The sequence below is a fragment of the Capra hircus genome, chromosome 11 (genome assembly GCF_001704415.2).
Source record: "Capra hircus breed San Clemente chromosome 11, ASM170441v1, whole genome shotgun sequence".
NCBI lineage: Eukaryota > Metazoa > Chordata > Mammalia > Artiodactyla > Bovidae > Capra > Capra hircus.
Genome location: NC_030818.1, coordinates 71802436 through 71827377, shown reverse-complemented (window position 1 = coordinate 71827377; position 24942 = coordinate 71802436). Strand labels below are relative to the sequence as shown.

The 24942-nt window shown below is 39.3% G+C and overlaps 1 protein-coding gene across 2 annotated transcripts in view; it reads left to right on the top strand.

Annotated features, from left to right (window-relative positions):
• Positions 1 to 23461, top strand: part of ZNF512 (zinc finger protein 512) — a 29220-nt gene extending 5759 nt beyond the window's left edge. The window contains exons 3-14 of one of the 2 annotated variants that reach the window (XM_005686879.3): positions 3511 to 3698; positions 4613 to 4708; positions 5000 to 5083; positions 5739 to 5863; positions 6380 to 6466; positions 7368 to 7466; positions 8057 to 8224; positions 10928 to 11122; positions 14283 to 14384; positions 15264 to 15326; positions 16796 to 16894; positions 21504 to 23461. In XM_005686879.3, the coding sequence (XP_005686936.2) occupies positions 3511 to 3698; positions 4613 to 4708; positions 5000 to 5083; positions 5739 to 5863; positions 6380 to 6466; positions 7368 to 7466; positions 8057 to 8224; positions 10928 to 11122; positions 14283 to 14384; positions 15264 to 15326; positions 16796 to 16894; positions 21504 to 21812 (1615 nt within the window). In that variant the 3' untranslated portion in view covers positions 21813 to 23461. The remainder of the gene's footprint in view (positions 1 to 3510; positions 3699 to 4612; positions 4709 to 4999; positions 5084 to 5738; positions 5864 to 6379; positions 6467 to 7367; positions 7467 to 8056; positions 8225 to 10927; positions 11123 to 14282; positions 14385 to 15263; positions 15327 to 16795; positions 16895 to 21503) is intronic. The other variant, XM_018055495.1, reaches the window with a different exon arrangement.

Sequence of the window (24942 nt, the reverse complement as noted above, 5' to 3'; positions counted from 1 at the left end):
TAAATTAATTATTGACATGATTGGATTTAAGTTTGCCGTTTATTCTACCTTGTTTTTTTATTCCTGTGTACCTTCTTTTGAATTATTTAAATGTTTAGTGTTCCATTTTATTTTATTTTATTTTTACTCCCCCCTCCTTTCTTTTGGTGGGGGAGAGATTTGGTAATGATTGGTTTCAGAATTACAATATACATACCTATCGTTTCATCATCTACTTAGAGTTAATATCCAACCACTTTGCTTAAATGTAGAAGCTTTACAACCATATAGATTTCCTTTAACTGCCTATTGCTGAATATTAAATTATAGCTGTTGTATATGTTACATCTACATTTACCTTACTAGATAATGTTAAAATTTTGCTTCAAAACAGTTTTTAATATTTATCCACCTATTTACCATTTCTCTTACTCTTTCTTCAGTATTAAAAATCCAAATTTCCGTCTAGTGTCATTTTTTCCTTCAGTTGAAATTATTTCCCTTTGTGTTTTTCACAGAGCAGGTCTGCTGGTGACAAATTTTCTTAGTTTTTCTTCATCTTAAGGGTATTTTTCACTGAATACGGAATTTCAGGTTGATAAATCTTTTCTCTCAGGATCTTAAAGATGATGTTGTGCTGTCTTCTGTCCTTGATTTCTGTTGAGAAAATCATCATTTGAATCATTGTTCTCTGTAATATGTCATTTTTTTCTAGCTGCTTTGTGGATTATTTTAATCTTCAGTTTTAAACAGTTTCATTAAGATATATCTAGGTGTATTTTTCTTTGAATTTATCCTATTGAGTGTTTGATTTACAGCTCCTTGAATCTGTAAATTTTAAGTCTTTCATTAAACTTGGGGGATTTTTCCACCATTACCTTTTAAAAAATATTTTTTCTTAGTCTCTCTTTCTTCTTCTGTGATTCCAACTATATCTAGGTTTGATCTTTTGATATTGATCCACAGGCTGTTGAGGCTCTGTGGACTGTTGTTCAGTCTTTTTCCCTCTTTGTTCTTCAGATTAGATAATTTCTCCTGATCTTTCTTAAGTTCATAGATTCTTTCCTCTGTCATCTCCCTTTTGTTACTAGTCCATCCAATGAGTTTTTTATTTGTTATTTTTCAGTTCTTAAATTTCATTTGGTTCTTTTTTATGATTTTTATTTTTCTGCTGATAATTCCTGCATTTTCCTTTATTTCAAGTGTGTTTTCCTTTCATGAAGTGTAGTTATAATAGCTGCTTTAAAGACTTGGATAGTTCCATCATCTGCATCATCATGGAACTGACATCTGTTTATCATCTGTCCTTTAAGAATTGCTTGCATTTTACGGGTTCTTTGTATGCTGCATAATTTTGGATTTTTATTGTCAAGATTGTCAATGTTATTTATGTAGACTGTGGGTCTTTTTAGAATCCTCTGGGGATTGTTGCTGTTTTTTATTTCTGTTTAGGTTCAGACCGTAAATTCTGTCCTGCTTCTGAAGGCATTGGTTCAGTCTTAGTTCCTTTCTTTGAGTCTTTTTTATGATGGTTTAGAGCTTAGGGGTTAGTTTTAGACTTTTTTAAGGTTTTTCAAATCCTGTTTTCAGTTTTCCAATCTTTTAATACATTGGTTTGGATCTGTTTCACACTGATAATTCAGGGGTTAGTCTGAGACTTGTGTGCTTTGTTCAAATCTTACTACACTTTTCAAAGCCTTTGCTAAGCTGGTTTGACTATGTTCCATACGTACATAGCTCAGGTTAAGCAGTGATTTGTGTGGATTTGTACACAGAATTATGAGATTACCTTCTTTGCCTGCCTTTACTCCGTGATTCACTCACATTCTCTAGTGTATAGAGACCCCTTTTCATGGATTCTAAGACCAAAAAGTTTCTACTGGAATTTAAGCTGTCCATGCCGGTCTGCAGGTGGAGCCCATCATATTGCAAAGCCACTTGTGAGAGGGGAAAAAAAACTAGAAAGCATACCTGTGTAACTCACTTCTACCAGTTTTAAGTCTTCTGCACAATCAACCTGCTTTTGTTTACTTTTTGAGGTCCAGAGTTTTTAGTTGTATTCAGCAGGAGGAATGGGCTATAGTGGGCGTATGCCACCATGCAAAAGTGGGACATTTCTATATTAAAGCTGTAATATTGGACCTCATGTACAGAGAGCTGAGAATCATTTTTCCCTTTTTGTAACATACTGACATTGTAAGCCCCTGTTATTTTTCTGTTTTTCCAATTCCCATGTCTGTCCCCTTCCTCCCAGAGATAGCCGTACTAACAAGTATTATATTTGTCCTTAAATAGTTGAGTCCTTGTAAAATAGCTAGTGCTATTTGTGTATTTGTTAATTTACTGAATTGACATTGTACTGTAGATCTTGTTCTGTTTCTTTTCTTCATTCCACAGGATGCTTTTTAGTTATGTTCGTAGATGTGTAGTTTATTGCTTCTAACAACTACATAGTATTCTGTAGTAAGCATGTATCACATTTTACTTTTTTTTACCCTAAGAATGATCACCAGTGTTGCTTCTAACTTCCTGTTACCCTAGACCTGTATGTGTAATTCTTACCAACTCTACCTCTAAAGTATTGTCTTAAGTTTGTTGGTTTGTCATCTCTACTGCAAAACTTTAGTTCAAGTTCAAGCTTAAGCTTTTGTCATCTCTTACCCATACTGTTGCAACAAACTGCCAACTCTTCTCTTTTCATTCACTCGTCCTCTGTGGGTCATTTTTTCATACAGCATCCAGAGTGGCCTTTACCATAAATCTAAGGCAGGTCTCACACTGCTGGAAAGGGGGTGTATCAGAGATCCTGGACGGAAGTTTGAGAACTGCTACTCTACCACACTTTGAGCCACCTAGAAGATACTGTGTTGCTACTCAGTAATGTTTGTTAACTACATAAGTGACTGGTCTTAGATTTGGAAATTTGGATCTAGCTATGTACCAGATTTCTGGCCAGTGTAACTCGGATAAGATAGCACCCTTCCTTTAGCTATGAAATATAAGTATCATGTTGCTGAAGTAAGACAGGGTGCCCTGACATCAAGGTTTAGGGCCAAGGCTAAGGGAAAAGGAAGATGAATCAGACTAGCGCCTACAAACTGTTCTTTTCCTTCTTTATTCTCAGGGGTACTATTTGGTTACTGTCCCTCTGCCAGAGAAATAGAGAAGCCTGGATATACCTTCCTATAGATCAGGGGATCTTCTGAAGGGTCATCAAACACCCTGTTACTTTTACTACTTTCTTTTCTTTGATGAATTTAGGAAAGAATACCTATTTTGGCTATAAAGTGATCATTTATGGAGAGTGCTTATTCTTTCTGATTACAGCAAAGTATAATAACAATTGTATGTATTGTATCAGGCCAACTATTTTAATTGTTAGAAAATTATAATCTAAATTGTTTTTATTATCAGGCTTCTTAGTTTTTCTACACAGGTAACCAACTTGGTTATCTTCTTAGGGTATAATATAATTAATAGGAACTTCATCCCAGACCCTCCTTTGTGGTATTTCTCTTTGTGTCATGTTAGTAGCAGGACCCAATGCTCCATAAAGGATAATAGTTTCCAGTACACTATCCCTCACGATGACTCCTTAAGCGGATCATCATCTGCTTCTTCATGTGAACCAGTGAGTGATTTTCCAGCATCTTTCCGAAAATCTACCTACTGGATGAAAATGAGAAGGATCAAGTCAGCTGCTGCTTCCCATGTAGAAGGTATCAGTATTATTATCTTATTCTTATTCCAAAGACAGAGAACTCTCTACTTATATTTTGAGGTGGAGGTTTAGTCGCTAAGTCCTGTCTGACTCTGCGACCCTATGGATTGTAGACCGGGCTCCTCTGTCCATGGGATTTCCCAGGCAAGAATACTGGAGTGGGTTGCTTTTTCTTTCTCCAGTATTTTGAGGTAGCTTTTGTAAATGACTTAAAGTATTAAGTACCACATATATGTTTCTTATTAGTGATTGAATTTTTTTTTGGCTGTGCTATGCAGCTTGTGGGAATCTTAGTTCCCAGGACCCAGCAGTGAAAGCACTGAGTCCTAACCACTGGACAGCCAGGGAACTCCCTTGACATTTTTTAAGGTGTTAGGCTGTCACATACTGTTAGTTTCATGAACTGTTCCTCTATTTTTCTGAGTGAAAGTCTGCAGATCTTATTTCTCTAGGCTATACTGGTATCACCTTTCCTTTTCATATGAACTGAACTTTTTTCCCATTGTTCTAGTTTGATCCTCTGTTGAAGGTTTAGGGGCTGGTGGTGAAAGGGCTATTCTAAGTAGAATTTTCTTAGTGGTTATAGTCTGAAGGGTTCTTAGGAGCCCTTTGTCTTGGACAGTTAGCCTCAAATCAGGATCAAACAAATCACACTGCCTAAAGGACCTTATTATTCACAGGGAACAATGAATCACTTGAAATGGCGAACAGTACAGAGGAAAAGGGGAGGTTGAGTCAATTAATGGAAAGTTATATCAACTTCCCTAAAAAACTTACCAACACTTCTTGAGGCCTCGCTCGCTGATGATCTTTTTCCTTTCATGATCTTGTGATTGATGATTTAGAGGCAGGCCCAGATGTTCACATATAAACCATACTAAGATTTTGGTTTGTTTTCTTGTGTTATTTCAGGGTCAGGTGGAGTGTCAACCAAAGGAAAAAGGAAACCCAGGCAGGAAGAAGATGAAGACTATCGAGAATTTCCTCAGAAAAAGCATAAACTTTATGGTAAGGGAGTCACTTTGCTAATTCTTTTTCCCTGGGTGCCTAGGTTTTGTTCTTTGAAGGTGAAAGGAACCTTAGGTTTTGGCCCTTAAGCACTTTTGAGCCCCTTGAATTTTTTGGCAATGAATGGCCTCCAACTTGCCTTATTTTTTACCCTTTTCTTCTCTCTTGACTTAAGGGAGTCAGTTGGTTGAGGGAGTGGGGCACAGCGTGTTGAGGAGGGAAGAGATTTTGGTGGTAGTGCAGGATCAGCAGAGGTGATGTATCAGGCTTCAAGTTTCTGTTTTGCATCAGGGAGGAAGCAGCGGCCTAAAGCTCAGCCTAATCCCAAAGCCCAGACTCGCCGTATTCGGAAGGAACCACCAGCTTATGCAGCAGGTATGCTTTTGGAAGCTTTGTGAGATCTGGTTCTCTCATTCTGTCTTTTTTGTTGTTGCTGTTGGTAAAGGAATGATATACCAAAGCATTTCTTTGGGAGGCACTTACTAAGGACATAGGTTTGAAGATAAGTCATGTTCGTTCAAGTTTTGGCTCTTAATTCTTTGACCTGCCTCTTAATTTCTGCAAACTTCAGTTTCCTTGTCTCTAAATAGGAATAATAAAGCAGTCAGAATTATTGTGAAAATTAAATGGGATAAAAAAACATTCACCAATCTCTGGCACATACAAACACTCAGCAAACTGGTTGTTACATATCTCAGTTACATATCCCATTCTTACATGCTGCTACGAAAAATGTTACTCATTGTCACTTATAGGTCAGTAAAACTGGGAAAAAAATTATTGTCCATTTCTATAAGCCACTGGGCTTGGGAGTGGTTCTTGGATGGTTTTTTGTCATGGGAATTGAGTAGGAGTTTCAGAAACTCTTCACTGTCTGAAAAAAATTATTTCTAGAAGTTATATACAATAAGAGTCTTTCCCCCAGGAAGAGAAAGAGCCACTTTATGATAGTTTTCCTAAAGTCTGAGATTGTGCTTTTTGTTTCTGGAGAATACTGCAAATTATAAGTGTTCCTTTCTCTCCTTTGTAGGCAGTTTAGAGGAGCAGTGGTACTTAGAAATTGTGGATAAAGGCAGTGTCTCCTGTCCTACCTGCCAGGCAGTGGGGAGAAAGACCATAGAGGGCTTAAAGAAACACATGGAAAACTGCAAACAGGTTAGATAATTTGTGGCATTTCATAACTCTAATGAATTTTTACCCAAACTTGAAACCTCTGGCACTGTGTTGGATATGCTGATTATTGTGGAGAAGAGGCAGCATTGTGTCATAAAGAGTCTGACAGACTTTGGTTTGAATCGTCATTCAGCCACTTACTTGTTGGGTCATTTAGCTTTTCATTTGTGGACCTCAATTTTCACATTTATAAAGTAACAATTATTACTACCTGTGTAAGTCATGAGGATAAAAAAGAAGTACTTCATGCTAAGTGCCTGTACCATTTCTTGACAAATACTGGCACTCAGTAAATGGTAGTTCTTATTATTTTAAAAATGTGTAGCCGTTACCTTTTTGCCCTTGAGGACATGACAGTGAATTTGGGGGATTTTGAGATTTGTTATTATTGTATAATTTGGGAAATGAAGATACAGGTGAGAGCATTTGCATAGGACTTTGTGACATTCTGTTTCTTTGTTGAACAGTTTGGCACTGAGCAGCATTTTTCCCTTGTAGGAAATGTTTACTTGTCATCATTGTGGGAAACAGCTTCGTTCACTAGCAGGGATGAAGTATCACGTCATGGCAAATCATAATAGCTTGGTAAGAGTGTCTTCTGTCCTTCATGAACATGTGATATTTGGGTGTCTTTACTTGGATGAGTGTAGACACCCCAGTGGAGATGGCTAAAGCTCTGGGACTTCATAGGGGTGTAAGGAAGAAGAGATCCTTTTGATAGAAGAGTTACATACAATGAAATGTGGATATGGAAGTATTTGAGGTGTTTGTGTGTTTCAGTTCAGTTCAGTTGCTCAGTCGTGTCTGACTCTTTGCGACCCCATGAATTGCAGCACACCAGGCCTCCCTGTCCATCACCAACTCCCGGAGTTCACTCAAACTCATGTCCATCGAGTCGGTGATGCCATCCAGCCATCTCATCCTCTGTCGTCCCCTTTTCCTCCTGCCCCCAACCCCTCCCAGCATCAGAGTCTTTTCCAATGAGTCAACTCTTCGCATGAGGTGGCCAAAGTACTGGAGTTTTAGCTTTAGCGTCATTCCTTCCAAAGAACACCCAGGACTGATCTCCTTCAGAATGGACTGGTTGGATCTCCTTGCAGTCCAAGGGACTCTCAAGAGTCTTCTCCAACACCACAGTTCAAAAGCATCAAATCTTCAGCGCTCAGCTTTCTTCACAGTCCAACTCTCACATCCATACATGACCACTGGAAAAACCATAGCCTTGACTAGACTGACCTTTGTTGGCAAAGTAATGTCTCTGCTTTTTAATATTAGGTTAGCCCAAGGTTCATATCCTGGGAGATAGAGGCTTTGAACTCTTAGTTCCTTTACATTCACTTTACTGTTAAGGAGAAGATGAAGAAAGCCAGGAGTCAGATAACTTAGATTTTGTGATCATCAGCTTAGGTTCTAGTCCAGTCCTTGATTCTTCTCATGGAATTTTTTTCTGTGAATCATCTGCCTGTTTGTTTCTGTTGTTTTCTAGCCCATCTTAAAGGCTGGAGATGAAATAGATGAGCCAAGTGAGAGGGAACGTCTCCGAACAGTTCTCAAGAGACTGGGAAAGCTGAGATGCATGCGTGAGGTAAGAGCCCAAAGACAGAAACTCCGTCTACCTGGAGCCTCAAGTCAATGTCTTTCTGTTACTTGCTCCCATGTCTCCTCCTCCCTTACAGACCTGGTTTTGTGTCATCTTCCAGCATAGAGTGACTTCTGATTTTCAAGATCTCCTGAACTCATTAACAGTTCTTTATTTTCTTTCTCATCTCCAGAAATGTGTGTGTCTCCCTTTTCCTTTTGTTTGAAGGAGTTTCTTTGTCATCCTTTCTTTTTTGTGTGATAAAGAGGATCATAGTAACCTCATGTGAGAAACTTTGATATTGCTGGGTATTTGGAATTGGGATGGAGTTCGATCATAGATCAAGGAGGAAGCTCTGACACAGAGGAGGTATACAGTTGTAGTTTGTTGAATGCTTACTAAATTGGTTGAATTTCATGCTTGGTGGTAGAAAGGATTGCAGTTGGGCCAGGGAAAAGGAAGGGTTGTGCCGATGAGAAATGTTGGAGAGGGTCTAGTAATATCAGAGGGTCTAGTTGTGTGATATGGCTCTTTAGAAATTAGAGGTCATATCAGAATATGTAAGATTAAAACATAGGCCTTTCTCCTGTGTTCAGAGTTGCTCTAGTAGCTTCACCAGCATCATGGGATATCTGTACCATGTGAGAAAATGTGGCAAAGGGGCTGCTGAGCTGGAGAAGATGACCCTGAAATGTCACCACTGTGGAAAACCATATAGATCGAAGGCTGGACTTGCGTATCACCTGAGGTCAGAGCATGGTCCTGTGAGTACTGATTACTTTCCAGGCCCTGTTTAGGGGTCTATTCTGTGGTGACTGCTTTGCTGCTACATCTTCCTTACGTCCTTGGTTCTTCATTTGTAGTTCCTTCTATTCTGAATGTGTTTGTTCTCTTTTTCCTTGTTTCTTGTGCTCTTCTTTCTGCTGTTTGATTACTATTAGGTTAGAGAAATCAAAGTTTATTGTATAGTCTGGGTCGAAGTAAACTAAACTATATTTTTAAAGCATAAGGCATTCTCCCTTAGCTAGAAATTTTATGGGACTCTATCCAGCTGGTTCAGTCCCTCTATTCCAGTTTTCTTGTCCTGACTTTTTCTTTTCCTCATTACATTTCTAGGTTCCCCCACCTCATGTTTCTTTTTAGCACTAAGTTTCAAGGTATAGTTTAGATATGGTCATTAATATTCACCCTTTTTAGTGTACATTATAAGAGTTTTGTAGTCAGTTGTTCTTCCCACTCCCAGCTGGCTGACCGCTGATATAGTTCATGTCCATATAGTTTTGCCTTTTTTGGAATGTTATATAAATGAAGTTGTACAGTATATACCTTTTTGAGTCTGACTTCTTCCCCTAAGCGTAATACATTTGAAACTTGTCCATGTCTTACATGTATCATTAGTTTATTCCTTTTTGTTTCTGTCTAGGATTCCATTCTGTCTAGGATGTTTCACAAGTTGTTTATCCACTCACCAGTTGAAGAACATTTGAGTTTTTTCTAGTTTTGGCAATTAGGAATAAGTTCCTGTAAATATTTACATAAAGGTTTTTGTATGAAAATAAGTTTTAATTTCTCTTGGGTAAATAAAACCTTAGGAATGGGATTGCTAGGTCATATGATAAATGTATGTTTACCTTTATAAGAAACGGCCAAACTTTTCCAAAGCAGCTGAGCCATTTTCTCACCAGCAGCATATGAGAATTTTAGTTGTTTTGCATGTTTATCAACTCTTGGCTATTGTCAGGTTCATTTTTGAAATCCATTCCTATAGGTATATAGTGGTATTTTACTGCTGTTTTAAATTTGCACTTCCCTAATGACTAGTGATTGTTGACTGTCTTTTCATGTGCTTATTGGCAGTGTCAGTCTTTAGTGAAATTTCTTCTTTAGTGAAGAGTCTGTTGAAATCCTTTGTTCATTTTATTGTTGGAGTATTTGTTGTTTTACTAATAAGTTTTAGGGCTTCGCTGGTGGCTCAGAAGGTAAAGAATCCACCTGCAATGCGGGAATCCTGGGTTTGATCCCTGTGTTGGGAAGATCCCGTAGAGGAGGGCATGGTGATCCACTCCAGTATTCTTGCCTGGCTTCCCTGATAGCTCAGTTGGTAAAGGATCCACCTGCAATGCAGGCGACCCCAGTTCGATTCCTGGGTCAGGAAGATCTGCTGGAGAAGGGATAGGCTACCCACTCCAGTATTCTTGGGCTTCCCTTGTGGCTCAGCTGGTAAAGAATCTGCCTGCAATGTGTGAGACCTGGGTTCAATCCCTGGGTTGGGAAGATCCCTTGCAGAAGGGAACAGCTACCCACTCCAGTATTCTGGCCTGGAGAATTCCATGGACTGTATAGTCCATGGGGTCGCAAAGAGTCGGACACAGTTAAGCAACTTTCACTTTTTTTAAGTTTTAAATATATTTTGAATTTTTAAAAGTATATTCTGGACACAAGTCTTTAAGCAGATACATGTTTTACAAATATTTTCTTCTGGTCATAGTTTGTCTTTGCATTTTTTATAGTGATTTTCAAAGGGCAGGATTCTTAATTTTCATAAAGTTCAGTTTGTTTTTTTTCTCCCTTCATGGATAATGCTGTTGTTATAGCTAAGATATCTTTGCCCAGTACGATGTATAATTTTCTTTTGCTGCATTGAAACAGTCATCATAAAATTAATGGCTTAAACAACATAAGTGTATTATCTCACAGTTTATTAGGCCAGAAGTCCAGGCTCAGCTGGTTGCCCTACGTAGAACCTCATCAGACTGGACTCAAAGTGTTAACAGGACTATTCCTTTATGGAGGCTTGAGGGGCGGATCTGTTTGCAGGCTCATTAAGCTCAATCAAGAATTCAGTTCCATGCAGGTATAGGACCTTATTTCTTTGCTTGCTGGGAGATGTGCTCAGCTTCTGAAGGCCACCTGCAACCTTTGGCTCATGGGCCCATTTGTGTTTGAGTCAGCAACAGTACTGAGTCTCTCACCTTGGGAATCTTTCTTGTCTCTTTTTTTCTGTCACACCTGTCTTACTTAAAGTCAGCTAACTATGGACACGAATTAGATTTACCTTAAAATTAAACCTAGATTAATGTTTGATTGATTAACTGATGACAGTAGCCTAACGAAGTGGACACATCAGAACCCATCATGCCCAGGATCGTAAGAATGTTCTCCCTAGGTTTCTCCTAGAATTTTTGTACTTTTTATAGTTTATATCTAGGGCTATGATGCATGTTTGTTTCTTTTTATATGCGTATGTCTTGACTTTTAACCACTTGTTACAACACAAGAGATTTTATCCTGCTAAGAAGCTTTTTTACCAGTAAAATATGCATTAAGATGGTGGAGCTTGGTACTAGGGGTTAACAAGCTAGTAAAGAGTTATTTTGATTTTTAGGGCAGGAAGGACAGCCTTTAATCACTGGCTCTAATGGAAACCATTTCTCAGGCCTGTGTTTTACTATGTCTTATTCTTGCAGATATCCTTCTTTCCAGAGTCAGGACAGCCAGAGTGCTTGAAGGACATGAGCTTGGAGTCAAAGAGTGGAGGCCGAGTTCAAAGGCGTTCTGCCAAGATAGCTGTATACCACCTGCAGGAACTGGCCTCTGCTGAACTGGCCAAGGAATGGCCTAAGAGAAAGGTGCTTCAGGATCTGGTACCTGATGATCGGAAGGTGAGGCAGAAACTTGTATTAATTTTGAACCGTTACGTCTGATACTGTGCTTACTACACGCAGAAAGGTAAACATATTTGAATTACATGACAAACAGTATTTTGCTCCTTTATTCTCGGAGATGCAGTACATATGATCCAGCTTTAGTGTTTGAATTCATATAGGTCCTAGAGTGATAGTCTTTTTCAGAAGTTCTTTAAGGAGCTCTCTTAATTTTAGACTACTTCCAGGGGAACCTGAATTCCCAGATTTTTGTTTGATCTTTGCCCAGTGTGTTTCTACTTTGTTAGTTCATATGTAGTAGTTTAATATTTAGTTTAGGTAAGAGCTCCTCTTATTTGTTTCAGTTTGTTTTTATAGCAGTAGACCACCTCTTCCCACTTACTTTCTTTTCCCAAATAAAAGCTTATGCAAAACACCATTTTATATACTAAAAATAGAGTTGCACTGACTGGGGGTAGTGAGCCCAAAAATGAAAGAAAAAAAATCTTAAAAGCAGCAAAGCAGCTGAATATGTATAAGAGAACTCCCACAAGACTATCAGTTGACTTTTCAGCAGAAACTTTGTAGGCCAGAAGGGGGTGACATAATATATTTAAAGCCATGAAAAAACCTACAACCAAGTATCCTACCCAGCAAGGCTGTCATTCAGATTTGAAGGAGAGAGAAAAGATTTTACAAGACAAGTAAAAGCTACAGGAGTTCAGCACCACTAAATCAGCTTTGTAAGATATGTTAAAGGGACTTAGGGATATATAAAACAAAAAGATGTAGAATATGTCTAAAACATTTGATGGGGGTAGAATAAAAATACAGGGTTGTTAGAATGCCTTCAAACTCAAGAGAACAGCAAGTATATGTTTATATGTGGCTTGTTGTTGGGTTTCTTCTGGTGGCTCAGATGGTAAAGAATCTGCCTGAAGTTCAGGAGACCTGGGCTTGATCCCTGGGTTGGGAATAGCCCGTGGAGAACAGAATGGCTGCACACTGCAGTGTTCCCTTCTGGAGAATTCCATGAAAAGAGGATCCTGGCTTGCTATAGTCCATATGGTCCCAAGAGTCAGACACGACTGAGCAACTAACACTTATACTTCCAAACGTTGCTATATGTAAACCTCTTGATGACCACAAACCAAAAATCTGCAATAGATAAATATGAAAAAAAGAAAGGAATCCAAAACTGTCACTAAAGATAGTCATCAAATCACAAGGGAAGAGAGCAAAAGAAGAAAAAGGAACAAAGAAGAATAGATAACCTGAGAAAAGTTAGTTAAGCACAGTAAGTACATATCTGTCAATAATTACTTTAGATGTAAATAGACTAAATATTCCAATCAGAAGGCAAAGTGACTGAATGGATATGAAAATAAGATCTGTATATGTGCTGTCTAAGAGAGACTCATTTCATATCTGACTGACTGAAAGTGAGGGGATGAAAAAAGGTATTCCATGCAAATGGAAACAGAAAGAAAGTTGTTCAGTACTTACATCAGACAAAATAGAACTTAAAGACTGTAACAAGAAGCAAAGTACATGACAACAATTATAAATAGATACTCAATCAGGGTGCTCATGCTCAGTTGTATCCAGCTGGACTGTAGCCCACCATGCTCCTCTGTCCATGAGATTTTCCAGGCAGGAATACTAAGAGTGGATTGCCATTTCCTCCTCTAGGGGATCTTCCTGACCCAGGGATTGAACCTGCGTCTCCTGCATTGCAGGCAGATTCTTTATCCGCTGAGCCATCGGGGAAACCTGTTAAATACATGAAACATAAAAATACTGTGTGTTTGGTTGCTTTTGGATGCAATATATATATTTAATATATAAAGTCCATGTGGTATAATGTGTCATTTAAGGTGACTTTTCCTTATTGATTTTTGGTCTGAATGATCTGTCTGTTGATATAAATGGGGTGTTAAAATCCCATGCTGATATTGTGTTACAGTCAGTTTCTCCATTTTTGTTTGTAAAGCAAATATTAACAACCAGTTCTGTACTCTGATTTATCAAAGGTTCTTTAGTTTACCTTCCTTACTTCCTCTATTACCTCTACAGACTTGGTTCTGTCTTTCTATCTCAAAGAATCAGCTTCCTTTCAGATACTTTGATTTTTCAAGTAGGAGATTCTTTACTCACCAGAAATGCAACTGTCTGTTAACTTTGAACTTTGTAAGAACTTTGTAAGAACGATCTCTGCAGATGTTAAAACTTTTTTCTGGAAACTAGTTAAAAGGACTTCTCTGGTGGTCCAGTGGTTAAAACTCTGTGTTCCCAATACAGGGGGTTTGAGTTCAGTCCCTAGTTGGGGAAGTAAGATCCTGCATGGCTCAAAGCATGGTCAAAAAAAAAAGTCACTGGAAACCAGTTACAGTTGTAAGAAGAGACCAACTGGTGTCAAAACGTGTGAAAGAAAGTGCTGGGAATAATTCTAATTTTGTAGTATTAGGAAATAGTAGATGTTCTGTTCTCTGAGTCTTCTCACATTCTTTCAGGGTGAACCTTAAGTTTTTGGTGTTAGAATTTTTTGAATATCAAAAATTAACATGATCTCATTGAAGAAGAATGATAAATGCAGACAGCAGGAATAAAATAAAAATCACTCAAAATTCTAGCACACAGAGAATACTGCTGTTAACATTTTGATTTCTATCTTTTGACCTATATACATATATTTCTATTAAATATATAATATATATATTTCTTGAGTATAATGTATTCATATATATAGAGAGGACATATCTGTATTGCTTTCTCTCTCTTGTAACATATTTTTACTGTGTAATGCTCTGTCACTAGCTTTTTTATTTTCAACTTTAGATGAAATGTTATATCTGAAAGTCTCCTGTCTTCTGTTAAAAGTCAAACTTTTTTAAGACAAAACAGTAGGCAGTGTTTTGAAACATATATAATATGTTTCAGGAACTTAAAAGGATCTTAAGTCGGATCTTAAGATCTGACTTGATGAGCATGAGTTTGAGCAATCTCTAGGAGTTGGTGATGGACAGGGAAGCCTGGTGTGCCATGTTTTTTGTGTATGAAAAATATACTTCTGTAACTCCAGAATTACATGACCTGAAGAGCTCACATAATTCTCTTACTTACGGGATATTTTGGTTGAAAGTTAAGTTCCTCCAATAAAATGTTTCCTATCTTATAGTTAAAATATACTCGTCCTGGGCTACCGACCTTCAGCCAAGAAGTACTACACAAATGGAAGTCAGATATCAAGAAGTATCATCGCATTCAGTGTCCTAACCAGGTGGTTCTTTCTCTTTCATCTAGTCATTAAATGTTGATCAAGTATCTGCTGTTGTTTCAGTTATTTATTCCTTTGTGACAAAGCATGTGAATCTTAAAAAGTTAAAACATTGATTACTTTATTAACAGTTCTGTAAATCACCAGTTCTGTCCACACTCAGAGGGCAGTTGTATTAATACATGGTATCAGCCGGAATCATTTATGGGTTGCTTTTAGCTGGAAGTTCTGAGTGTTGAATGGCTTCTAAGCAGCCACTTCAGCTGGGATATTGGCTCCCCATATGGCCTCTCTATCTTGCGTTGTAGTTGGGTTACCAGCAGGATACATGGTGACTGAATTCTCAGGAAGAATATTCCAAGAACATAAAAAGCTCAGATCTCTTAGGCCTAGCTTCAGAATTTGTTCAGCATCATTTTCATAGCATGCTGTTTGTCAAAGGCATCACAAGACTTAACGCAGTTTCAAAGGGAGGGTGTATGACACATTTCCTGATTGGAAAAGTGGCATAGAATTTCCTGCCATCATTAATCAACTGCAATTGTATATGCAGTGCTTTGGGGAGGAGTAGATATACGAGAGACATTTATACTAGAGAAAGTTAATTTTTGCAAAACCTGAGCATACAATTTTTTGTGTGTTTCTAAGTATCGGAAAAGCACCAGAGAAGAGAATGTTTTAAGCTTTATTAAGCAGCTTGCTTATCTCTTTTTCTTTTACCTCTTCTGTTCTCTGGCTTGCATATGTCTCTGTGTGGTTGTGGTGCAATTTATTTGACCTCTTTCTCCCAAGGATAGTGTGGGTTAATGTGAATGGCCAGATTGCTAAGAAAATGATGCTGTTTGGTGTCATCTTCACATGCTTTCTTTTTCTCTTTTACAGGGTTGTGAGGCTGTCTACAGTAGTGTATCTGGTCTTAAAGCTCACCTGGGCTCTTGTACATTGGTTTGTAACATTCTGAACTATTTATCTGAACATGACCTCGAAAATAGTCTGACATGGAAGAGAATTCAGTTTCGGTGAACAGCTAGTTATCCTGTTGTCTGTTATCTTCAAAGACTGGTTTAGTTTTTTTGTGTGTGTCCCAAAAATTCTTGTCTATTACTAGGTGGGATACCAGGGCATGCCAAAGATGCAGAATAGCCCAAAATAGCCATAAGTCATATCAATGAAAAAATTTGGAGAAAAATACATAGTTCTCAGTGCCTATCAGGGATTTAACTTTTTCCACCTGAGCCTATGCTACACTGGGCCTGTCCTGCTTTACTGGGCCTTCAGCTTCCTAGAATCAGTTTAACATGTGTTTATCTAGATTGGTGAAGATCTCCAGAGCCATCTGAACTATACTGTCTTCCGGCGATGGGAGGTGGGATCCCTGGATGTCAGGCTCACAGCCATTCACCTCACTGAATCTTTTCCATGTTGACCCAGGGGCCCTATAGCCAACCAGCCCTGGGATTGCTGCCACTTTCCGTTCCTATTCAGCAGTATCTGCTCACACAAAATGAGCACCATGGAAACCTGAAACTTCAGGAGGGGAGAGAAGTCTTAATTCAAGGTTAACAAGGGAGTGGTAGGCTCCCAAACCAGACCTGTGCAGGAATGCTTAGGGGTTTGTCATCTTGATCCTAGTTTGAGTCATTCAGCTAGGTCTTATGGAGGGTGCTCTTCTAATTCTGGATTACCAAGGCATTCTTTACAGCAGTGGATTGATTCTAGTGGCAAGAATTTCATTTTGGTCCCTCATTGAACTTAAGGAGTTTGGTCATTTAGGGGAAGAAACCTGGAAGGAAGTGGAAGACATAGGGAAAATAGAAGAATGTGACATCTTACATAATAAAATCAGGGAACTTCAGATTGTGTTGGGGGCTTAGTGGGGCCAGTGTTTGGTATAGAGTTGCATTAGAATAGATGTATTATGGTGATAGTATACCCAAACGAGTTTTCCTAAATATATTGCTGTTCTTCACTTTGCTGAAGTTGTATTTTCTCTTTTCATCTCTAATAGTCCCTATCCATTGCCCAGGTAGCATATGTGGCTTATTGGAAGGGTAGTATTAACTATTTAACATGTAATGGTGTACTTTAACTTTTACCTAGCATGTTGTCTTCTCCGTACTTTGAGGAAGGGAGGGTCTCTGCTGGCACTAACTTGGCTTATCTCCTGAATTAGCAGTTTACTTGTGCTGTAACCATTATTTGTAGGTGTGACTTAGGATAGGCTTAAAGTGCTGGGTGGTGATTTGAGTTCAAACAATAAATTGTATTTTTTCAATATTGTAAATATAGGTATGCGTATATGTATGTGTGTGTATAGACACACTCACACACACATGGATACATACATTACTATTTGGGATTTTCCTAAATTTGTTCCTAAATTGACCAGTCGTGCTTTTTTTTCTTGAAAATAGGGAACGTTTGTGGCTGGAAAATACAAGTGTCTTCTCTGTCAGAAAGAATTTGTGTCAGAGAGTGGTGTCAAGTATCACATCAACTCTGTCCATGCTGAGGTGAGGCTCCTTTTTTCCCACAATTTCATAATCTTGTGAAGATGTGTCACAAGGGCATGTGGATTTTTTAACTCTTACTTTGGGCTGGGACTTTCAAGAAAAACTAAAGGGTCTACTGGACTCATTAGAGTTAAAAGACTTCCTTAAATCAGATGTAGACTAGTATTTTTCTATGAAAGCATTTGGGCTTCCTTGGTATCTCAGCTGGTAAAGAATCTACCTGCAATGCAGGAGACCCTGGTTCAATTCCTGGGTCAGGAAGATCTCCTGGATAAGGGAATGGCAACCCACTCCTGTATTTTGGGGCTTCCCTGGTGGCTCAGACAGTAAACTATCTGCCCGCAATGTGGGAGACCTGGGTTTGATCCCTGGGTTGGAAAGATCCCTTGGAGAAGGGAATGGCTACTGACTCCAGTATTCTAACCTGGAGAATTTCATGGACAGAGGAGCCTGGCATGCTACAGTCCATGGGGTCATAAAGAGTTGGACACGACTGAGTGACTTTCACTCACTCATGAAAGCATTTGAAATAACTGTGGCTATGAACAGCCCTGATTCTTCTAATTAACTTGTATGCACGGGCTTAGTTGTGTCTGACTCCTTTGTGAGCTCATGGAGTGAGGCCCGCCAGGCTCCTCTGTCCATGGGATTTCCCAGGCAAGAGTACTGGAGTGGGTTGCCATTTCCTTCTCCAGGGGGTCTACCCAACACAGGGATTGAACTCACAGCTCCTGTGTTTCCTGCTTTACCACTGAGCCACCTGGGAAGCCCTCTGATTACCTGAAGTCTAGTTAAACTAGGCATTTGACAACTGCATTTACACCTTTGGAATTCTTGTTTCACAGCAATGTCTATACTCCTGTTTTCTGGTATTCCAACATCTTTGAGCAACATGTTTTGAATATTGTTGAAATACTGCATAGAAACAATGTAAAAGATGTTATTGAGAGAACTGAGGTAATTTGAATACTAACTATACTACAAAGTGATAGTCATTGTTAATATTCCAAAATGTGATAACTGTATTGTAGTTATGCAGGGAATGCCCTTGTTCTTAGGCAGATACATGACGTGTTTAGGAATAAAGTATCATGTCAGTAACTAAATTGAAGATGGTTCAGAGGAAGGAAGAAGGGGAGAGTTGGAGGGAGGGAAGGAGGGGAAGAGAGATTAACATTGGTCAGTCTAGGTGGTCATTGAACTATTGTAACTTTTGTGGAAAGTCTGTAACTTCTCAAAATTAAAATGTTAAAAGTTGGAAATGCTTTAAGTTCAGAAGGTCAAGAGTTTTCTCTTGGGGAAAGTTTTTAGGAGTCCAGATGAACAGAGAATTTGTTTACTATAGAATAAATCCGTTATTGCAAAAGCTCAAGGAGTAGAGTGTGCATTCTCTTGGCATATTTTACTGAAGAAACTATTGTTGCCTGCTGGGGAAAAATAGCAAGCCCCTGCAGCAGTTCTCTGCCCTCAGATGTAATAGTTCTTAGCCATGTGGGCTTCAGTTCAGTTCAGTTGCTCAGTCGTGTCCGACTCTCTCTGACCCCATGGACCGCAGCACTCCAGACCTCCCTGGCCATCACCAACTCCAAGAGTCCACCCAAATCCATGTCCATTGAGTCGGTGATGCCATCCAACCATCTCATCCTCTGTCATCCCCTTCTCCTCCTACCCTAAATCTTTCCCAGCATCAGGGTCTTTTCCAATGAGTCAACTCTTCACATGAGGTGGCCAAAGTACTGAAGTTTCAGCTTTAACATCAGTCCTTCCAATGTACACCCAGGACTGGTCTCCTTTAGGATGTACTGGTTGGATCTCCTCGCAGTCCAAGGGACTCTCAAAAGTCTTCTCCAACACCACAGTTCAAAAGCATCAGTTCTAAAGTGCTCAGCTTTCTTTATAGTCCAACTCTCACATCCATACATGACCACTGGAAAAACCATAGCCTTGACTAGACGGACATTTGTTGGCAAAGTAATGTCTCTGCTTTTCAATATGCTGTCTAGGTTGGTCATAACTTTCCTTCCAAGAAGTAAGCGTCTTTTAATTTCAAGGCTGCAGTCACCATCTGCAGTGCTTTTGGAGCCTAGAAAAATAAAGTCAGCCACTGTTTCCCCATCTATTTGCCATGAAGTGATGGGACCGAATGCCATGATCTTCGTCTTCTGAATGTTGAGCTTTAAGCCAGCTTTTTCACTCTCCTCTTTCACTTTCATCAAGAGGCTCTTGAGTTCTTCTTCCCTTTCTGCCATAAAGGTGGTGTCATCTGTATGTCTGAGGTTAATGATATTTCTGCCGGCAGTCTTAATTCCAGCTTGTGCTTCCTCCAGCCCAGCGTTTCTCATGACGTACTCTGCGTATAAGTTAAATAACCAGGGTGACAATATACAACCTTGACATACTCCTTATTTGGAACCAGTCTGTTGTTCCATGTCAAGTTCTAATTGTTGCTTCCTGACCTGCATACAGGTTTCTCAAGAGGTAGGTCAGGTGGTCTGGTATTCCCATCCCCTTCAGAATTTTCCACAGTTTCTTGTGATCCACGCAGTCAAAGGCTTTGGCATAGTCAATAAAGCAGAAATAGATATTTTTCTGGACTTCAGTTAGTTTTTCTGGGCTTCAGTTAGTGTCATCCATTGTGGTTCCTGTTGCTTTACCGGTTGAAGCTTTGGGAATCCCTTTCCACATTTGAGATTTCTTCAAGAAGGCCAGTCCTTATTTTCTATTTGAATAATACTGTAACTTTTTATGCTACAGGAAGTGTTTGAAAGATAATTATCTCCTAATAAAATATGGTTTTGTGTAGTTCACTTGTTTCTCCAGTTTCTTCCTCAAAAGTTGGAACCAACAAATTTCACTTAGCCTGGGCCTTGCTCCCAAGCATTTGTTCAATGATTTATGATGATATTTATGAACTCTGTACTATGGTAAACATGTTTATCTTTTTCCTACCATTTTGCCTCACTTTCATAGGCTACATTTTTTTAAACATGTTCAGAAACATGTAAGTGGACAGAGTAGTGTAATGAACAGCTTTCACAGTCCTCTGTGGGGCCCATCTGGTGTCATTGATAATTGCATCCACTTTTCTTGTCCTTTTATGCTTATTTTAAAGCAAATGTCCATATCACATATTAGCTGTCAATGCTTCTTTCAACCTGTGTCTAGAAATATGAGGACTTTTAAAAATACATGACTGCAATCATCATCACACATTAAAACTTAACAAAGATTCCTTAATATTATCATATATATACTCATTATTTATACTTCCCTAACTGTCTCATCATTTTATTTCAGATTTGGTTTATTCCAGTCAAGATTTAAAACCAGACTTCCCTGGTGGTCCAGTGGTTAAGACTCTGTGCTTCCACTGCAGGAGGAAAAAGAAGGAAGTAAATGAATGAATTAATTAAAATAAAATAGAGAAATGCAATATATGGACCTTTGTTCTAGATTTTTTTTTTTGGCCTCACCACATGGCATGGGGAATCTTTAGTTCTCCAAACAGGGAACCAGTGCCCCTTGTGTTCTGAGTGCCGAGTCTTAACCACTGTACTGCTAGGAAAGTCCTTGTATTTGTGTTTTAATCTAGAGTAGTGCTGTCTAATACAAATATAATGTGAGCCACATGTGTAATCCAGATTTTTCTACTAACTGCATTTTTTAAATGTATAAAGAAAACTGGTGAAATTGACTTTAATACTGTATTTTATTTAAACACAATATATCTAAAATACTGTGTTTTTAACATGATAGTCAATACAGAATTATTAATGAGATACTTCACATTTTTTTTCACAGAAAGTCTTTGAAATTTACTGTGTTTTACATAGCTTATCTCAATTTGGATTCAGCACATTTCAAGAGCTTATTAATGACACATGGCTAGTGACAATCTCATCAGGCAATGTAGGTGTTTCTTTTCCCCTATTATTTAAGAAACCAGGCCCTTGGTCACCTATGTTTACTCACATTCTGGACTTGGCTGTTTGCATTCCTATATCAGTGATTCTTTATTCTGCTATTTCCTTTGAATTGGTAGTTAGAGCTAGAAGACTGAGCAGATTTCTTGATTTAGGTTGACATTTTGTTGATTTTATTTCTGTGTTTTGTTTTGGTTTTTTTCTTTTGCAGGAATACTTCTTCATTGGGTTCCAGTTCCTCCAGCCCTTAATTTTTTAAACTGAGACTCAGAGAGGTTAAGTAGTTTTCTGATGGTCACATGGTTAGAAACAGAGCTGAGATTTATACTTAGGTGGTCTGGCTGCAAAATTAAAAATTGAAATAAAAATCCCCTATAGCCAAATGCTTTATGTTTCATGAGGAGATCTTCAAAAGGAGAGGAATGGGTGGGATGATGCTAAGTAATCAGACTTTGTAGATCCCTTACAGTAGTACCTGAAGTCATGTCTTAAACAAGAAGTGCTTGTAACGACTGCTTTGTACCAAATTTCTCCAGTTTATAAGACACAGTTCTAAGCTCTAGTTTCATATCTGTTTCCTCCTTACTGTGTTCTGCTCTAATCCTACCTAAAAAAAAAAGTCTTCCATACCGCTTCCTCGAGCACTGTATTTTGACTGGATGTGTGTTTGTGTTTTGCCTCTGTAGGATTGGTTTGTTGTCAATCCGACAACAACCAAGAGCTTTGAGAAGCTGATGAAGATAAAACAGCGACAGCAAGAAGAAGAGAAGCGGAGGCAGCAGCACAGGAGCCGACGGTCTCTCAGGCGGCGGCAGCAGCCTGGCATTGAGCTTCCTGAGACAGAGCCAAGTCTTAGAGTAGGGAAGGATCAGAGGAGGAATCATGAGGAACTGCTAGTGGCGACATCCCGTAAAGAACCAGAGCAGGAGCCAGTGCCAACACAATTTCAGAAAGTCAGGTCCCCAAAGACAAATCATAAACGAGGAAAGAAATAGGCAGTCAGTGTGAAAGCACTCCTGGGAGAGTGGATGGGAGGCTGTGGTCACAGGGACCTGTGTGGAGTGGCCTGAGTCACGGGGGCTGAGTGAAGAGAAATTTACTCTTTCAGCTGTTTGTGTAATGCTGTGACACTCTCAGCTCCTTCCTCCTGTGTAAATTTCACTGTTTTCCCTACTGATTCTTGTGAACCCTCCACCACCCCCACCCCCATCTCTTTTTTGGTAGATTTTCCTGCTATTCTCATTGGAGTCCCCCTGTTTTTCTCTCATCTTGCCCAAAGAGCTCCCCCTTAAGGTCCACTGTAGGCCCTCTTGCCCTGTACAAGACTAAGAAACCTGTTTGATTATCCTTTCCATACTGGGGTATAGAATGTTCTTGGAAACGCCATTGATTTCGTAGTTACTCCATCATCTATCTTATAAAAATGATTCCAAACTAACTTTTTAAAACCGTACTGATTGATGATTTTGTATTTGTGGTATAACAAGCCTAGAACCTAGAACTGTTGTCATTCCTTTAATAAGGGTCCCCTGTCTGCTTGGGTGACAGAATTTATGGAGGCTGTTTGTTGTCTCATTATGGTTTTAGGATTGAAAGTGAGAAAATACTTAGAATAATAAAGCTAGACCCTCTGGACGCAGGTTTTCCTGGGAAATACTTCGTCCCAGGTGGCAGTAAGTAACTAGATGCACAGGCATGATATGCAGCCTTAGGAGGAATATGTCTCACATAAAATGACTGGAAAGAAGAAGGCAGCAGAAATAAATACCACCTCAAATCAACTGCAGTTTATTTTGCTCCTGCAGTTTTGAGGATTGAGAAGTAATACCCTTTTACCTCTGATATTTGACACAGAACCATAATATTGCTGGCACTGCCATGAAGATTGGTAGCCAGGGTGCACATTCCTTCTCCCCTGGACTTGACCTGATGGTTAGTCTGCACTCTGTTAAGTCCTCGTATCTCCCATTAGCCAAAGTCTGTCCGAATTTTCTGAGAATGTTGTTCTCTACCCTTTTTTAGATGTTGTGTTCTGTCCTCTTTATAACCTGAGACTTTGACACCAGGTGTAGATACTTATCTGGAGTTAGAAAAAAAGTTCTTTTTCTGATACTCATGCCTAGCCGATACTATCTGTTAGGCTGTTTCTCCTTGAGGCTGGCTTTCCCTGGAGCATTGATTAGAGCAGCTCTGTTACTGTATTTCTGAATTCTCTTCCCCCTTTCCATAAATATTGGTCTTCTATATTCTTGCCAGTTTTTGTGGCTTATGCCACATAAAAAGCCAGAGACCCTTAACCGTGATGTGGACCAGTACTGCCTTTTCAAAATCTAAAAGGCTGTTAACCACTATTAACTGTTCTCTGTGCTCCTCCATATAGCCTTAAAATGTGGGCTTTTGTGAAGACCACTTTGAAACATAGGAGCATTGAAACCTGGTTGGGATACTGCCAGAACAGGTAGTTTTGAAACGAAGGACATGGTCTGTCCACTCGACATTGTCATTGGCAGTTGCTCTCTTAAAGCCCTTTCCATTCATGAGGATTGTCAGGGAGGAAAATGGAGAAGCTCTGTTAATTTCTGGTGAGTAAGATTTGGGGAATGTTTGGCAATGGCAAGAAAAATAAACGACTGTGTTAGAATGATGTTTTCCATTGTTCATTGACTCCAGTGTGCTACCTGTCTCCTTGCTGACACTGTGTGTGAAGGGAGGGAAATGATGACTAGAGATGGGAATGAGTTTTGAAGAAGTAACATACAGTTTTTCAGTAGTTGCTTAGGTCTAAAATTATGCTGGTTCAAATGAATCTACTCATACCTTGCTTTATTGCTCTTCCCTTTACAGATACTGATTTTGATGGAAGTATGTACAGTTGTTGCTTTAGACATAATGGAATTGCACACTTTAAAGCAACTACAATGCAGTGTAGTCTACATTGCATACCTTTTATATGCACTGTTCAGTTGCTTAGTCGTCTCCGACTCTTTGCGACCCCATGAACTGCAACATGGCAGGTCTCCCTGTCCATCACCAACTCCCGGAGTCCACCCAAACCCATGTCCATTGAATTGGTGATGCCATCCAACCATCTCATCCTCTGTCATCCCCTTCTCCTCCTGCCCTCAGTCTTTCCTAGCATCAGGGTCTTTTCCAATGAGTCAGGTCTTTGCATCAGGTGGCCAAAGTATTGGAGTTTCAGCTTCAACATCAGTCCTTCCAATGAACACCCAGGACTGGTCTCCTTTAGGATGGACTGGTTGAATCTCCTTGCAGTCCAAGGGACTCTCAAGAGTCTTCTCCAACATCGCAGTTCAAAAGCATCAATTCTGCCCTCAGCTTTCTTTATAGTCCAACTCTCACATCCATACATGACCACTGGAAAAACCATAGCCTTGACTATACGGACATTTGTTGGCACAGTAATATCTACTTTTGAATATGCTGTCTAGGTTGGTCATAACTTTCCTTCCAAGGAGTAAACATCTTTTAATTTCATGGCTGCAATCACCATCTGCAGTGCTTTTGGAGCCCAGAAAAATACAGTCTGCCACTGTTTCCCCATCTATTCGCCATGAAGTGATGGGCCATGATCCTCGTTTTCTGAATGTTGAGCTTTAAGCCAACTTTTTCACTCTCCTCTTTCACTTTCATCAAGGGACTCTTTACTTCTTCAGTTTCTGCCATAAGGGTGGTGGTATCTGTATATCTGAGGTATTGGTATTTCTCCCTGGCAATCTAGATTCCAGCTTGTGCTTCCTCCAGCCCAGCATTTCTCATGATGTGCTCTGCATATAAGTGAAATAAGCAGGGTGACAATATACAGCCTTGACGTACTCCTTTTCCTATTTGGAACCAGTCTGTTGTTCCATGTCCAGTTCTAACTGTTGCTTCCTGAGCTGCATACAGATTTCTCATGAGGCAAGTCAGGTGGTCTGGTATTCCCATCTCTTGAAGAATTTTCCACAGTTTATTGTGATCCACACAGTCAAAGGCTTTGTCATGGTCAATAAAGCAGAAATAGATGTTTTTCTGAAACACTCTTTTTCGATATGCACTGGGAGACTGGAAAATTCATGTGACTCACTTTATTGTAAATTTCACCGTATTGCAGTAGTGTGCACCCAA